This window comes from Eleutherodactylus coqui, chromosome 1 (assembly GCF_035609145.1).
Source record: "Eleutherodactylus coqui strain aEleCoq1 chromosome 1, aEleCoq1.hap1, whole genome shotgun sequence".
In the NCBI taxonomy this organism is placed as follows: Eukaryota; Metazoa; Chordata; class Amphibia; order Anura; family Eleutherodactylidae; genus Eleutherodactylus; species Eleutherodactylus coqui.
Window position 1 is genome coordinate 325,369,900 of NC_089837.1, and position 17,823 is coordinate 325,387,722.

At 44.8% G+C, this 17,823-nt stretch overlaps 1 protein-coding gene across 1 annotated transcript in view; it reads left to right on the plus strand.

Annotated features, from left to right (window-relative positions):
- BRIP1 (BRCA1 interacting helicase 1) overlaps positions 1 to 17,823 on the plus strand; it is a 228,452-nt gene that overhangs the window by 84,103 nt on the left and 126,526 nt on the right. Inside the window, 3 exon segments of the mRNA XM_066575099.1 lie at positions 4,012 to 4,211; positions 4,884 to 5,016; positions 5,141 to 5,295. Coding sequence (XP_066431196.1) covers positions 4,012 to 4,211; positions 4,884 to 5,016; positions 5,141 to 5,295 — 488 coding nt within the window.

Sequence of the window (17,823 nt, forward strand, 5' to 3'; positions counted from 1 at the left end):
ACTTAAAATCCATCGTTCAGCTATTGGAGATAAAGCAAACACATTTATTTTTCAGTAGACCGGATGCTGTTCTCTCCTTGGGTAGCTGGCAGATAACATTGTAACCTGCTGTAAGCCGAGACGAGAAAAATGCAGCTGTGTGCACAGCTGCATTGATTAATCACATGCTGGGCTCTGAAAACAGCTCATTGAGGCCCGTTTACATGCAAATGATGATAAAGTGTTAATGGCTATTAGTGAGAATCAACACTTTATACAAAATGATCGCTAAGGGCCCTTCGAAACACGCCGATTATCGCTCAAAATTCGTTCAAACGATGGCTCTTGTGTGGTAATCGTTGCATGTAAATCCTACCATTGTTTGCTTTTCTGCCGAACGATGGATTTCAAGTGAAATCATGAAATAAATCTTTCATTATAGCAGGGACCACATGCGGAGTTCTCCACGGGAGCACTGATAACATTGTTTTCATCTGTAGTCCTGCGGCAGAACAAAGGGGCTGTATGCAGATAACAGACTGCCTGCTGTTATCTGCATACAGCGAAGGGAGCCTCATTTACATGCAAATGAAGCTAATAACCTACTAATGGGTATTAGTGCCCTAATGGGTATTAGTGCCCATTAGTAGTTTAATGAAAATGATCGCTCAAACTGTAATTCAAACGATCTTTGAACAAATTTTGAGGGATCATCTTTGCGTGTAAATGGGGCTTAAATCTTTCAGTCGTTTGAAAGATTATCTTTGTGTGTAAATGGACCTTTAGCTAGTACGGAAAATTGAGTGATTATCTGTCCAGTAATTTTATGCAAAACAATTGTTAAATCTTTTAATCTTTCGTCTGTTTGAGCAGTTATCTTTGCATGTAAAAGGACCTTTTACATTTGTTTTCTGGCATAATATATACAATTGTGAATGTAGTCAGTCAAAATACTTGATTATAAAGGAGAAGACTGCATACTTAACCTTGAAGGATTTATTACTGGTATGTACTCCTTAAGGCTTCATTCCCACAAGTGTATATCGGCCCGCTGTTTTCACGGCCGGACGATATACACTGTGATCTGATGCATTGGATTCCAATGCATCAGATCACATGGCCGTATTCTCGTGACGTAAAAGTGCTTGGCCGGCCAATATAGCATCGGCGTTTTTACATCGAGCCCAAAAGGTAGTCCTGGAACTATCTTTTGGGCCGGAATATGTGAGCCACTATATGGGATCCTATCGGAGCCCATGACAGTGGCCGGAGGTGGGAGGTACGTTAGCAATGGGGCTGCTAAACTCCTTCCCTCTGCTCTCCTCCCCGCTCGCAGGCTCACCTCTGCTCTCCTCCCCCCTAGCTCTTTGCAATGGGATGGGGTGGGACGGGGGCGAAGTTAGCCCCACCCATCCTGCCTTCTCCCATTGCTGGCTGTGGACAAGGGGTGGGGCAGAGCTAAGGGAGGAGGTGGGAGGGGAGGAGAGAAGAGGTAAGCCGGAAAGGGGAAGGGCAACGGCATGGCAGCCTTGGCGTATATGCGCCAGGGCCCATGCCATGTGAACGGGCGCACAAACATTAGATTTTTGCACCCATTCACAAGTTTTTACACCTCACATCGTAGGGTATATCGGCCGGCCATGAAAACGGCGGCCGATGTACGCTCGTGTGAAAGTGCTCTTATCCTACAAAAATTAGAATTCGTCTCGTAATACCAGTTCCTGTAGTCACTAAAAAGTAAACTTTTGAACATTTTAATTTAAAGTTTTTATGGCCTAGGGCATACATTAATGTTCCAACGTTAGATTTGTGCGCCCGTTTAGGAGCCCTAATGCCCCAGATGGTGGTGTATATCAGCTGATCGTGAAAACGGCGGCTGATATACGCTTGTGAAAAAGAAGCCTCAAACAAAGAGGCATGCTATTTGTTAGTTTTCCATATCATAGAGAGGGATGCACCTAGGCTTTCACCTGAGGCGAATACTGAAATAGCGCCCCATCTGCACTATAGATTGGGAGTAGCTAGTAGACGGTTTTTGTAAGATGGCAAAGAAGAAAACAATATAACTTATGCTCACACATTGCAGACACTTGTTAGATATAAGTGTATTTTTATTTAAATCAGATCACGTTATATGTACAATGTGCAATATACATTACATACAGTACATACCTACTTGCACTCAAGATATTAAACTCATCCATTATGGACCTACAGTATATGTGCACATTTAGCATCATAGACTTGCAAGGTCCAATTGGAGTGTGCACTGGAAGGATAATGTAGAGTTGGGGAAAGTTTTCCATATATTTTTTCACAAGAACCAAGCTCATAACATAAATACAGCCCCAGAACCAATTTATGTATATAACCACAACACGAGAACCAAACGTATAACATAAATACGGCACCAGAATCGAGCTCATAGCACAAATAAGGTGACAGAATCCAGCTCATAATGTGTGCATGTGTATATATAATGTATATTTATGTGTTTGTGTACACATGTGAGAAATGTTTTTTGGGAAGCATAATCCTACAAAATTTTATTTCTGCAAATAAACAGTGCACACAGATTATATTATTTATTAGAGGGGTTTTCTGGGACTGTAATATTGATGTCCTATACCTGTAGTAGATCATCATCTGATCGGTGTGGTCTACTGCCCAGGACCCATGCCAATTAGCTGTATGATAAGCCTGTAGTGCTCATGTGCCATCGCCTCTTCATTCATTCATCATGTGGCATTTCAGCAGGAAATTCAACCTATTCAAGTAAATAGGGTTGACCTGCTATACCAGACACGACCGGTACACAGTGTATGGTGGTGTGCTTGGTGAAAAGATTGCAATACTAGCTGAGCACAGCAATCTCTGCAAGCAGCAAAGTGGCAGGGGTCCCCTGGTGGCAGACCCCCACCAATCTGATATTGATAACCTATCCTGAGAACAGGTCATCAATATTCTAGCCTAGTAAAAAACGCTTTAAATCCATTACTTTCATGCAGAGTAATACACATACACACATATAGTAATACACACCAGTCATTTGCATACACTATAGGCTTAACTCTCCTCCTCCCTATGTTGTGCCTGGATAAAGGACTTTTGTTATGTGACCATAATTTTTCCGAACGTCCTGGAACCGTTTTCAGTGGTGATTAGTGCAAAAAGGAAGTAACAACATCAGAAGCAATGCAGTTCTGTATAAATTGTAACAAATTCACAGCAATTTTGCAGCAATTTTTTTCTGCAAATCGCAGGAAAAACGCAAGATTTTAAAATATGCAGGGCACGGCATCTTATTAACTTGATGCCCACTCTCTTTAGTCAGAGAAGAGCGCTGCCAGGAGCACATCTCGCCTGGTAGATAGTGCGTCCTTAATCAGAGAAGCAGCCCTTGTAGCCGCTTTATGGGGCGCATAGAGATTGCCGGAAGCTCAGTTTTGACACTTTTTTCTTCATTATGAACAGTTTGAACCTGAGAAGGTCCTGCCTGTCCATGATCAGTCCAAGCAGTGTGGTCCAATGCACATGGTTCTTTTCTCTACTTCAAGGGGTGGGAAGGATAAAGAAGGATCCTCTTCCGCATCTCCTTTCTCTAGCTATACCTTCCCCTCTATGTATTCTATCACCTCCAGGTATTTGAAGCTTAGTTGGCATTGCCAGCTAACATTACCAAAGTCTAAGATTTGTAAATGTTTATTATGATTATTATGTTGACAAACGATGACTCCCTTCTTAACAATGAGAAGTCACAAAGGTAGATGAGAGATTGTAAATGTTTTGTGGTCTTGCATTCTTTCCAGCAAAAGTGGAACAAGTAACTTCGGTAAAGGCAAAAATTAGTGGGGATATTTTCTTCATATTCACTTTCCCATTTGCTTATGTTAGGTCGTCATATTTCATATATTTGTGCAAAACTGTATTTACGTATGCCCTCCAGTATAAAAATCAGCTCCTGTTATCCATACAAACAATGCTAGCCGTTATTTGAATTAAACTAGTTGTTTATCATACAATTGTTTCTAGATGGACATCTGCTTGAAAGAGCAGATAGTAATCCTAGATGAGGCCCACAACATTGAGGACTGTGCCCGTGAATCGGCCAGTTATAGTGTAACGGATGCCCAGTTGCTGTTTGCGCGAGATGAAATAGACAGCATGGTTATCCATGGCATCAGACCAAGGGACCATGAACCCTTACGAGGGGTTTGTTACAATATTATCAAGTAAGTTATTTCCTGAAAAAAAATGTTATGATTATGTGTTAAAGGGGTTTTCTTGGATATTTCTGTTGATGACCTACCCTCAGGTCATCAATAATGATTGGCTGGGGTCCTCTCCTCGGAACCACCACCGATCAGCTGTCACCGGCAAAACATGGTTACGGAACACAAGGTTTGACGCTACTATGGCTGGTGCCATTTACTTGAATTTCCTGCAGCAACATGTCATGCCACGCATTCAAGAAGACTCGAAGGATGAGGAGTTTTATTTGCAATAAGATGGAGCAGCCCACAATACCATCATGATGTAAGGGCTTACCTGATCGCTTCAACCCCAGCGCTGATAATTGCAGGCACAGCTCCCAATAAAATCAGGTGCCCAAACAGCTGATTGCTGGGGGTGCTGATCAGTGGACGCCAGACGATTAACTATTGATAACTTAATAGGTCATTAATAAAAATAGCCTGGAAAACCCCTTTAAACATATAGCTTTTTTTAAGTTAAGTTCTAACACAGTAATGTTAACATGTTAATAACTAACACAGTGATAATATGATTGCTTTAAGTAGAAAAATATCTACCTAGCATAACAGTAAGATTGTGTAATACACAGTAATAGACCACTGTAAATGACTGCATACAAAATATCTTCATTTTTAACATTCGTGTTCTAGTTGGATAAAGGAATGTGCTGACAATTTGGTGGAAAGAGAATATGAATCCTCATGTAAAGTGTGGAATGGTAAAGAGATTCTGTCAGTTTTCCATAACATGGGTATAACCAATGCAACATTTCCTCTCCTTAAGGTAAGTTTGAACTTTGTTCTTTACACAAGAATAAACTCTGTGGTAGAAATTCAGGATTTTGCAACTTTACATTGTATAGAATTGTATCAGTCTAAACTACACTGCATTCTTTTTTGGGATGTAGGGTAACTTGGCTGCTGTAATCGAAAAGGAGGAAAAGACAACTACAGTGAATGGCCAGGAGTCTGTAGTAAAAATTCCAACCCTTAGCCCGCCAACCCAAATGGTTTTAAAAGGACTGTTTCTTGTCTTGGACTATCTGTTTCGTGAAAACAACAGGTTAGTGCACATCGGTAATGCTAGTATGATAAAGTATAGCATTTAAGCATTTTTAAGTCATGGTGCTTAAATGTTCCCCAAAAATGTAAAGCAAATGCAATTTAAAGTTTTACCCTAAGTGGCTGCAGAATGCAAGTGGTTAGAGGGCACAGTAATCCTGAAAAAGGATTTCACAAACACTTTAGGGAACACTACACCTAAAAATGCACAAAATATAAAAAAAACGATCACCGCAATTCCTTCTCAAATGTGCTGCTTTCTTTTCATCCAACCTTGTTTTGTGTCATATTGAAATTTAAAATTGAGAAATTGTGTTTGACCGAAGCTCCGCCTGGACTCCGTTAATCCTGCCAGTATCCTGGTCACCCTTATAGCTAATCGCCATCATTGGTCCTGGGCGTAACTGATGCTTTCCCTGGCAGTATATAGTGCAGTGCTCATGTCCCCGCATCCTAGCTGCTCCATCTGTGGGGGCCGGGCGAATCTAGACTCTATTAATTAGCTGGGCAACTGTGGCACAGTTTATCAACAAAGGGATTAATTGGACCATTCTTTTTTGACGTGTGTGACTGGTGCCATGCACTTGAACTTCCTGTAGCAAGATGTCATGCCATGTATTCAAGAAGTCTTCGAGGATAGAGTTTTATTTCCAGCAAGATGGAGCAGCCTATACTACCATCATGATGTAAGGGCCAACCCTGACAACCTGCCAAACAGATGGCTTAGACAGAGATTCAGTAGACTAATCCCCCACGTTCACCAGATTTCATGGCACTAGCCTTTTTTATGGCGGTACTTAAAAGATAAAGTTTATGGCACAAAATCAGCAAGTGTCAATGAATTGATGGCAACTAGAGATGAGCGAGCGTACTCGGTCCGGGTGTTTTTGCACTCGAGCATCGCTTTTTCCGAGTAACTGACTACTCGGACGAAAAGATTCGGGGGGCGCCGGGGGTGAGAGAGATCTCCTCTGTTTCGCGCTGCTACCCCCCGCTCCACCCCGGCGCCCCCCGAATCTTTTCGTCCGAGTAGTCAGTTACTCAGAAAAAGCACCCGAACTGAGTACGCTCGCTCATCTCTAATGGCAACCATTAAGAATCAAATGACCCTTGATATGTGCTATTCTACTGCTTCGCGTTATCTGCAGTGCGGGGACTAGAGCAGTCATTGGTTTGAAAACATGCGTGGACAGACCAATAATTAGGTAAGAATTATTCATTTTTGTATAAATGAATGAACTATATGTTAATAAACCCTGACTTTGTAATCATTCAAAGTGCATACATTTTTTAGGACACTTTGTATGTATTATGCATACATTCATAATACAATCTCACTACCATAGTACAGTTATATAGGTGCTATCAGAAGAAAGTCTTAGCACTCTGGACATTAACCATAGATCAGTAACACCAGTCGTGCAGTTCATGGTATGCACTGTCTGCAAAAACACATCTTGCCACACTGGCGGTATTGTCTGTTCCAGTTTGGTCTACATTGACGTTCTTCAGCTTAACCACTCTCTGCAGTCCCACTGCTGAGGATAATCATAATGCCTGACTAGTTTTTGCTTTTCGGCTTCAACTTACCGGTCATCTGTTTCAGAACTCTAGATGACAACTAAAATGGTTGCGAATGTTACCAAAAAAATATACTTTGGCTGCTAACATTTTAGGTTTGGGAGCCAAAGGCACCCAAGTGATTTTTTTAAGCTTACTGCCCTGCTGCCTAGACATAATTTAAAACCTAGTATTCTGACTGCCTGTAGCTGCCACTAGAGGGCATATGTGAACTTACTGGGTACCGTGGGATTTCTAAGAAAGAAGCTTTGCTTCCTGTGATTATCGGGTCTGTCTGTCCACAATCTAGTGTAAATGCTGAGCATAGTTGGTATGTCCGCAGCCTAGTGTAAAGGCAGAAGACAGTCATTCTACAGCCTAGTATTCATGCCTAGGTCTGTGAATCCATAGTTTAGTGTAAATGTGTAGTTCAGTCGGTCCACAGTGAAGTGTATATTCAGGCCACAGCCTAGTGTAAGTGCCATGGTCTGCTGGGCTACAGTCTAGTGTAAGTGCCATGGTCTGCTGGGCTACGGTCTAGTGTAAGTGCCATGGTCTGCTGGGCTACGGTCTAGTGTAAGTGCCATGCTCTACTGGGCTACAGTCTAGTGTAAGTGCCATGGTCTGCTGGGCTACGGTCTAGTGTAAGTGCCATGCTCTGCTGGGCTACGGTCTAGTGTAAGTGCCATGCTCTACTGGGCTACAGTCTAGTGTAAGTGCCATGGTCTGCTGGGCTACAGTCTAGTGTAAGTGCCATGGTCTGCTGGGCTACAGTCTAGTGTAAGTGCCATGGTCCGCTGGGCTACAGTCTAGTGTAAGTGCCATGGTCCGCTGGGCTACAGTCTAGTGTAAGTGCCATGGTCCGCTGGGCTACAGTCTAGTGTAAGTGCCATGGTCCGCTGGGCTACAGTCTAGTCTAAGTGCCATGGTCCGCTGGGCTACAGTCTAGTCTAAGTGCCATGGTCTGCTGGGCTACAGTCTAGTGTAAGTGCCATGGTCTGCTGAGCTACAGTCTAGTGTAAGTGCCATGGTCTGCTGAGCTACAGTCTAGTGTAAGTGCCATGGTCTGCTGGGCTACAGTCTAGTGTAAGTGCCATGGTCTGCTGGGCTACGGTCTAGTGTAAGTGCCATGGTCTGCTGGGCTACGGTCTAGTGTAAGTGCCATGGTCTGCTGGGCTACAGTCTAGTGTAAGTGCCATGGTCTGCTGGGCTACACTCTAGTGTAAGTGCCATGGTCCGCTGGGCTACAGTCTAGTGTAAGTGCCATGGTCCGCTGGGCTACAGTCTAGTGTAAGTGCCATGGTCCGCTGGGCTACAGTCTAGTGTGAGTGCCATGGTCCGCTGGGCTACAGTCTAGTGTGAGTGCCATGGTCCGCTGGGCTACAGTCTAGTGTAAGTGCCATGGTCCGCTGAGCTACAGTCTAGTGTAAGTGCCATGGTCTGCTGAGCTACAGTCTAGTGTAAGTGCCATGGTCTGCTGGGCTACAGTCTAGTGTAAGTGCCATGGTCTGCTGGGCTACAGTCTAGTGTAAGTGCCATGGTCTGCTGGGCTACAGCCTAGTGTAAGTGCCATGGTCTGCTGGGCTACAGTCTAGTGTAAGTGCCATGGTCTGCTGGGCTACAGTCTAGTGTAAGTGCCATGGTCTGCTGGGCTACAGTCTAGTGTAAGTGCCATGGTCTGCTGGGCTACAGTCTAGTGTAAGTGCCATGGTCTGCTGGGCTACAGTCTAGTGTAAGTGCCATGGTCTGCTGGGCTACAGTCTAGTGTAAGTGCCATGGTCTGCTGGGCTACAGTCTAGTGTAAGTGCCATGGTCTGCTAGGCTACAGTCTAGTGTAAGTGCCATGGTCTGCTGGGCTACAGTCTAGTGTAAGTGCCATGGTCTGCTGGGCTACAGTCTAGTGTAAGTGCCATGGTCTGCTGGGCTACAGTCTAGTGTAAGTGCCATGGTCTGCTGGGCTACAGTCTAGTGTAAGTGCCATGGTCTGCTGGGCTACAGTCTAGTGTAAGTGCCATGGTCTGCTGGGCTACAGTCTAGTGTAAGTGCCATGGTCTGCTGGGCTACAGTCTAGTGTAAGTGATTTCTTTCTCTTTTCTTTTTTACATGTAATAATACTGGTTTTTGTTTTGACCAAAGAATATAACTTTGTTTCTAAACTTAGGAGCCAAACATTCTCAAGCGATTTTTTTTTTTTTTTTTTTTTGTTAGATGTCCTAAATGCTCAAATAAAATAACAGGAACGGGAAATATTTACAAAGTCACAGAAAAGTATGGCCCTATTTACTTACCAAAATAGTAGTAGGATACAAAAAGAGAAGTAGATATATAACCTCCCACTAAATGGAGGAACTTGAAAAGGTGAAAGGCACTAATGAGCAACTGCTAACATAACCTACAGAGAGGGGAGTGACCATGCAGTGCTGCACCGGCATATAGATACAGGATGAGCGGTTGCTCATTGGTGCCTTGGCCCTTTTTAAGTTCCTCCATTTAGCATTATCCAAACAGGAAAAAATCTGGAAAGCACCTTAAGGCCTCATGTCCACGTGGAAAAGATTATTTAAAATCTGCAGCGTTTTTCCCGCATGCGGATCCGCGCCCCATAGGGATGCATTGGACACACGCAGCTAGTTAAATACCTGCGGATGTCATTTTACCCTTGAGGCGCGGATTGCGTGTGCGGGAAAAAAAAAACGCAACATGCTTCATTTTAGTGCGGGTCTCCCGCGGGGACGGCTCCTATTCTATTGAAGCCTATGGAAGCCGTCCGGATCCACGGAACATCCACCAGGCCGAAGAAAGAAGATCCGGCCGCGACGGAGGGAAGATCCGCAGCGTCCGGACAGGTGAGTTTATTCTTATTTTTAGCGTCATGTCCGCGGGGCAGTAGGGACCCGCTGCGGGATTCTCCATGAAGAATCCGCGGCGGGCCTGATTTTCCCCGTGGACATGAGGCCTAAGGCTTCTTCAAATGATAAGTCCCGACACACATCGCATCTTCAGGTGGAGGAGAGCTGCAGAGATATGTTTTGTTTTTTTTTAAGAAAAAAACTCCCCAGGAAAAGAATACAAAGAGACACACTTAGTCTAGAAAAAAAACTGCACTCTTAAAATGTGTGCAGTAGCTACCAAAAATGATGCAGACAAAGCTACAGAATGACACTTACTCTGAACTGAAAGGAGGGGGGGGGGGGGCGTATGGCAAGCAGAAGCCCCCTCCTGGAAGTGTCAGCTACAAATTCACCAGCTGATACTTCAATCCCAGTACTCTGGATAGGTTCCCATAGATCCTTTATTCATACAAATGAACGATTAGTAAGTTAACATTTTAAGTATATAAATGTTTATGATTTATGTTTTAATGTATATTCGCTTGAGAAAGGTGCCGGAGGAGCACCGAAACGCGTTGCCTTTGAGTGTACCGTTGTAGGTTTTTTCTTGACTAACAGTGTGTCTCTTTGCATTCCATTTGGCATCAGGCTTTTCTGAATTTAGTAAGAGGTTTTGCACCTACCTATTTTTGTGACCTACCACCATTTTGGTAAGTGAATATGGCCATACTTTTCTCTAAGGCTTCATGGCAACGGCCGTGATGGACTCCACCAGCAGAATATCCAGCGGAGTCCGTCACAGCACCCCCAAAGACCCCATACTCAGCTCTCCAGATCCACTGTACGCATCCTGCTTGGCAAGCCAACGCACATGCACAGTACATCACGTGACACGGCTGCAGCGCAGGATGACGTGGTGGGCGGGGACGTGTATTCACGCGCTACTTTCGCTGTGCTGACGTGTAGCCTGATGGCCGGCTTCCTTTAACTACAACAGAAGCTGGCCGCGCGTATTTCCACGGCAATTAGAGCATACTGCGGTTTCTTTCATGCTGCGGAATTCCGTGGTGGAATTCCACAGCGTGAACATTGCGATATTAGATTTTATAGAACCTAATAGCTGCAGCATAACACTGCGGATTTCCGCAGCGTAAAGCGCAGCAGAAATTCGGCCGTGGGCATTAGCCGTAAATGTTCAAATGGTTCATTTCATGTAATACTGGAAGCATATGGAAAGTCTGGGAATGGTTTCAAATCAAATGTTTCTTCTTACAAAAAAATAAAAATCTGAGACGCCACAAGTTGTCCTTATAAGATCTCATTTATTTCTAAAACCTACAAGGATCTACAGTTTAACCCTGTAGGACTATGCTGCAAAAATAGTGGGATACTGTTTTAGCAAGAAAAGTCTATGCAATATGAAATGCTCTTGTATAACTGTATTATATTGCTATAGTACTATTACAAGTTTAAAGATTCTTTTCTGTTCTTTAGGGCTTATGCCCACGAACGAATTTTCACTGCGGTTCCCACGACATAAATCCACTGCTCATAGGTTCTATTGAACCTAATAGCTCACATGCGTGGGGAAAAAATCGCTGCATTTTCTAATTTACCGCGTTTTTTGTTGCGGGAGATCTCCATTAATATAGTATTAACCCTTTGCCATCCAATTTTGGATTCAGGTTTTCCTAGGGGGTTTTCTCTCTCTGCCATTATGCAATGGCACCACCTGCTGGCTAGAGCCAGTATTGCGGTATTGGACATGGTAGAGAGGCCTCCGACAACAGAGCGGCCAGTAATATACAGTAAGAACACCCTGCCGGACGTCTTCCAACATCGGAAGCTGTACAGCCTTTAATCAGAATGTCTTTAGACGTCAGACAGTGGATTGGAAAGGGTTAATGGAGACATCGGGATTTCCGCTGCGAAATTACACGATTGCTCGCGGGCACTCGCGTTTTTCAACTCGGTACTCCCTCGGTGGAAATCCGCGGGCGTATCCTGCTCCGTCCATGGGCATGAGGCCTTAGTGGATGGCACAAAATACATCCAAAATACACCAGGCTCCACAACATCTTAAAGTTGGGTTGCTTCCTGCAAAAACAATAAACGTGACGTTTTTGTGGATGTTTTAGAGGAAATACACAATCTCAAAGTCCGCATCAAGGGTTCTCATCTGGTGAGTACCTACAAGCACATCACAAAAAATGTGATTGTTGTAAAATTGCAGAAAAAGGTCATACCTCTTGATACATGGGCAAGTGCAAACACAAATGCCATGCGTTTGTAGAGGGGCTACTTAGTATTGTACTTGCACATAGATATAAGGCTTGTATAGAGTGCCAGTCATACAGATACATGTAGTGACTGGCCTAATAATGATGTGCATGCTATTAGATTTTGAGGGCTGCCTCACCTCTTCTAAGTGCACCACGCAGAGTATTGACATCCCCGGCTGCCCCAGCATCTCGGAGCCAGACTGCTTCTCCAACTATGCTAATAAATCTAAGGTATTAATTGATATATTGGCCAAAATATGTGAGCTCAAAACCCACATAAAGGGTCTTCAGTTTCTTGTTCCTACACTAACATTGCCAATCAATCACAGACAATGAAATCAAACCTACTTAAATCACAGAAAAAAAGCCACGCTTGCTGATACAAAGGAACAAGGGCCTAAACCTGTTGATCCAGAAAAAGGCAAACAAATCCTGGACACTTTCCGCAAATTTGTTTCAGAGAGAAAAAAATTTCTTCTTGACTTGGAAAAGTCCATCGGTCCTAGTACCATGGATCAAACACACTCTTTATATTACCAGATGTCTAATATTTACATCCAATTACTGCTAGCATCATATGAATATAATATTAGATTACTATCCTTGTGATGACTAATATTACTAGAATGTTTTTGTACTATTCCAACTAATTATTTACATCATGCTTTAAATTTTAATGCTATTCCTCTACTATTGATGAGATCCCTGATCCTAAATCTGCTGATTCAGCAGAAGGCAAAAAACCCTGGACACTTTCAGCCAATTTGTGCCGCAGGGTAAAAAGTCCTTCTTGACCACAGGAAAAACAGTCCTTAAACTCTGGATCAAAGCTCTTATTCTAGCAACTGATTTTACTAATTCTGTCTTATTACTACTTCCTTACATGATTACTATGAATTGGTATTAGAACGCTTTTACCTATTAATAATATTACACTACTACTATATTACTGCTACCACTATTATTACAGCTAGAGCTGTGTGATTAATTGAATTAATTTCATTAATTCACCGCTTAAGGTCCCCTGCATATGGGCGGATTTGAATTGCGGAAGTCTCCCATAGGAAAACATGAGCTTCCGCAGCTCCGTGCACACATGCCGATTCCACGAGCTGAAAATAAATTGCAGCATGCTCCATTTTCGAGCAGATTCTATGCGGACAAGCTCCATTGTTCGCTATGAAAGCATTTGATCCGCAATTACATTGCGGTTTCATTGTGGATTTGTAGATTGATACTTCTCGGGTTGACTGGAGACCAGGCAGGGAGGTGGGGTAAGGCACCATTGGGCTTGCGTTTTTTTTTTTTTTTTGCAGATAAACTCTCGAATTTGTGATTGTCTGCAAGCATTTTTAATTTATTTCCGTAATGAATCGCAAGTCTTCTGCGGCGGAAATGCTCTGGGTAGGAGACTGCTGAGCACATTACCATCGCCATAGCGGGGAGACTACGGAGCACATTACTACTGCTTGGAGGAAAGGGAGAGTGTTTTATTACCACTAATATGGGGAGGGTGGCGATTGCTGTGCACATTACCACTGCTATGGGGGGGAGACTGCTGAGCACATTACTACTGCTATGGAAGGGAGGTGGGCACTTTACTCCTGATATAGGGGGAGACTGTGCACATTACTATTGCTATGGGGGGGGGGGTAAACTGCTGGGCATATTACTCCTGATATGGGGGGGGGGGGGAGACTGCTGAGCACTTTACTACTAATATGGGAGGGAGACTGCTGAGCACATTACTACTGCTGGAGGGGGCTTGCGAAGCAAATTACTACTGCTATGATAGAGAGACTGCTGAGCACATTACTACTGCTGGAGGTGGGGTCTGGAGCGTATTACTACTTCTACGGGGATGGAAGGGGGGGGACTACTGGGCACATTACTACTGCTATGGGGGGGAAGCTGCTGGGCACACTACTACTGCTGGGGGGTAAGGGGGAGTGTCTTATTACTACTAATAGGGGGGAGGGACTGCTGGGCGCGTTACTACTGCTATGGGGGGGGGGGCTTCTTGGCACATTACTACTGCTGAAGGGGGCTTGCGAAAACCATTACTACAGCTATAGTAGAGAGACTGCTGAGAGCAGATTACTACTGCTGAATGGGGGGGGGGGGGGGGAGTCTGGAGTGTATTACTACTTCTACGGGGGTAAGGAGGGGACTGCTGGGCACATTACTACTGCTTTGGGGGGGGAGACTGCTGAGCACATTACTTCTGCTATGGAGGGGAGAATGCTGAGGACATTAGTGCTGCCATAGGGGGGGGGGGGGGACTGCTGAGCATATTAATACTGCTGTAGAGGGGAGACTTTGGAGCACTTTACTGCTATGGGGGGGACTGCGGAGCACATTTCTACTGCTATTGGAGGGAGACTGCGAAGCACATTACTACAGCTATGGGTAGGAGTCTGCAGAGCAGATTACTACTGCTATGGGTAGGAATCTGCAGAGCACATTACTACTGCTATGGAGGGGGGGACTGCGGAGCACATTTCTACTGCTATGGGGGGAACTGCGGAGCACATTTCTACTGCTATTGGAGGGAGACTGCGAAGCACATTACTACAGCTATGGGTAGGAGTCTGCAGAGCAGATTACTACTGCTATGGGTAGGAATCTGCAGAGCACATTACTACTGCTATGGGGGGGACTGCGGAGCACATTTTTACTGCTATGGAGGGGAGACTGTGGAGCACATTACTACTGCTATAGGGGGAGACTGCGGAGCTCATTATTACTGCTCTGGGGGGGGGGGGGGAGACTGCGGGGCATATTACTACTGCTATGGGCAGGAGTCTGCGGAGCACATTACTACTGCTATAGGGGGAGACTGCGGAGCACATTATTACTGCTATGTGGGGGAGACTGCGGGGCACATTACTACTGCAATGGGTAGGAGTCTGCGGAGCACATTACTACTGCTACAGGGGGAGACAGTGGAGCACATTATTACTGCTATCGGTAGGAGACTGCAGAGCACATTACTACTGCTACATGGGGAGACAGCAGAGCACATTACTACTGCTACATGGGGAGACAGAAGAGCACATTACTACTGCTACAGGGGGAGACAGTGGAGCACATTACTACTGCTACATGGGGAGACAGCAGAGCACATTATTACTGCTATCGGTAGGAGACTGCAGAGCACATTACTACTGCTGCATGGGGAGACAGCAGAGCACATTACTACTGCTACATGGGGAGACAGAAGAGCACATTACTACTGCTACAGGGGGAGACAGCAGAGCACATTACTACTGCTACATGGGGAGACAGCAGAGCACATTACTACTGCTATCGGTAGGAGTCTGCAGGCACATTACTACTGCTACATGGGGAGACAGAAGAGCACATTACTACTGCTACATGGGGAGACAGCAGAGCACATTACTACTGCTACATGGGGAGACAGCAGAGCACATTACTACTGCTATCGGTAGGAGTCTGCAGAGCACATTACTGTTGCTACATGGGGAGACAGCAGAGCACATTACTACTACATGGGGAGACAGCAGAGCACATTACTACTGCTACATGGGGAGAAAGCAGAGCACATTACTACTGCTACAGGGGGAGACAGTGGAGCACATTACTACTGCTACAGGGGGAGACAGCGGAGCACATTACTACTGCTACATGGGGAGACAGCAGAGCACATTACTACTGCTACAGGGGGAGACAGTGGAGCACATTACTACTGCTATCGGTAGGAGTCTGCGGAGCACATTACTACTGGTATGGGGCGAGACTGCACAGTATTGATGCTTTTAAGGGGAAGGGGGGACTGCGGAGCACTTTATCCCGTCCTTCAAGCGTACATTACTTTGAACTCCATGCTTTTACATACAGCAAACGACAAGCTTGCAAGGTAACAGTATGTTATAGGTAGTAGATTTTGGTGTGAATCTGCACTAAAATCCGCAGCATTTGGGTGGATTTTTAATCTGTATTTGCTGCAAGTCTGTAGCAGATTCACTCTTTCATTTGAAGGGGTGAAATCTACTGCAGATCAGAGGCAAAATTTACTGAATTTTGTCATGGTTTTTGCTGCAAATATGCCGTTGCAGAAAACCAGCACCGATGCTGCTGCATGTCTACCTATTGCACACAAAAATGTTGCGATTTTTAAATCCACTGGCAAAAATCGCAATTGCTATCTGCTCATCTGAGCAGATATGTGAATATTCTATTTTTTCAATAGGCGTGGAATACTGCATATCATCTACGCAGGTGACTATCATGGGTTCCGCAATTGAAATCTGGACATGTGAAGCCGGCAATAGTTTTACTGCAAAATAGGCAAGAGATGTTTATTGTATACTTGTCTACATATCACAGTCTTGAACTAATGTTTGCTTTATGCTCATCAAGCCCACATCGTCAAGAGCTGTTATGTCAAGACTAGAGATGAGCGAACGTACTCGGTAAAGCACTACTCGTCCGAGTAATGTGCTTTATCCGAGTACCTCCCCGCTCGTCCTGAAAGATTCGGGGAGCGCTGCTGCTGACAGGTGAGTTGCGGCGGGGAGCAGGGGAGAGCGGGCGGGAGAGAGAGAGAGAGAGATCTCCCCTCCGTTCCTCCCCGCTCTCCCCTGCAGCTCCCCGCTCCGCAGCGCGTCCCGAATCTTTCAGGACGAGCGGGGAGGTACTCGGATAAAGCACATTACTCGGACGAGTAGTGCTTATCCGAGTACGTTCGCTCATCTCTAGTCAAGACTGATGCTATTGCTACCACTCCTGTGTAGCTTAGGAGAATATAGCAAAATGGCCCTACTGAGTGCCATACTGTTCCGCATCGTGCCAAGTGTGCAAAGAGGGACCTCAGCAAAAAGAAGCTGGAAAATACAAAACAGTAGTGTTAAGAAATATAACCGTCCAACATCATTAACTTGGTAAACCAGTGTTTTGGTAGACATCATATTTCTGCATGGAAAGTAATTTACTTGTAAGTGTAGCAGAGTAATAGGAAAAGAAAGCAATTAGAGCATGTATGCCGTTCATTCCGAGTAATTGAATCATTAATAGAGATGAGCGAACATACTCGTTTCGAGTAATTACTCGATCGAGCACCGCGATTTTCGAGTACTTCCGTACTCGGGTGAAAAGATTCGGGCGGGGGGAGGCGTGGCGGAGCGGGGGGGGGGTAACAGCGGGGAACAGGAGGGAGCCCTCTCTCTCTCCCTCTCCCCCCACTCCCCGCTGCAACCCCCGACTCACCCCCGGCGCCCCCGGAATCTTTTCGCCCGAGTACGGAAGTACTCGAAAAACACGCTGCTTGGGTGGAAAAGGGGGCGTGGCCGAGTATGCTCGCTTATCTCTAATCATTAACTAAAAGACAATCATTTATGGCAAAGATTCAGCCAATGATCACCTCCAGAAAGATCGAAGAGGATCTGAGCTTACTGGTGAGTACTGCTACAGTCAAACTATTACGTGAAGCAAAGTTAGCAGCAAGAACTCCTGCAAAGGCCCTCTGTTGAAAAAAAAAAAATCCTAAATATGTTAAAATTTGCAAAGGAACACATTGACTGCCCCAAAGAGAAATGGTGCAACATTTTGTGGACTGATGAAAGCAAAGTTGTTCTTTTTGGGTCCAATTGCCTCAGACATTATGTCAGATGACCCCAGGGCAATGAATTGAAGCCACAGTACACTGTGAAGACAGTAAAGCATGGTGGTACAACAATTATCATATGGGATGTTTCTGATACCACGCTGTTAGGCCTATTTATTGCATACGAGTGATCATGGATCTGTTTGTGTATCAAAATACTTCAGTTCACGTTGCCCTATGTCGAAGAATAAGAAATGCGCTTGAAATGGGTGTTTCAGCACAACAGTGAC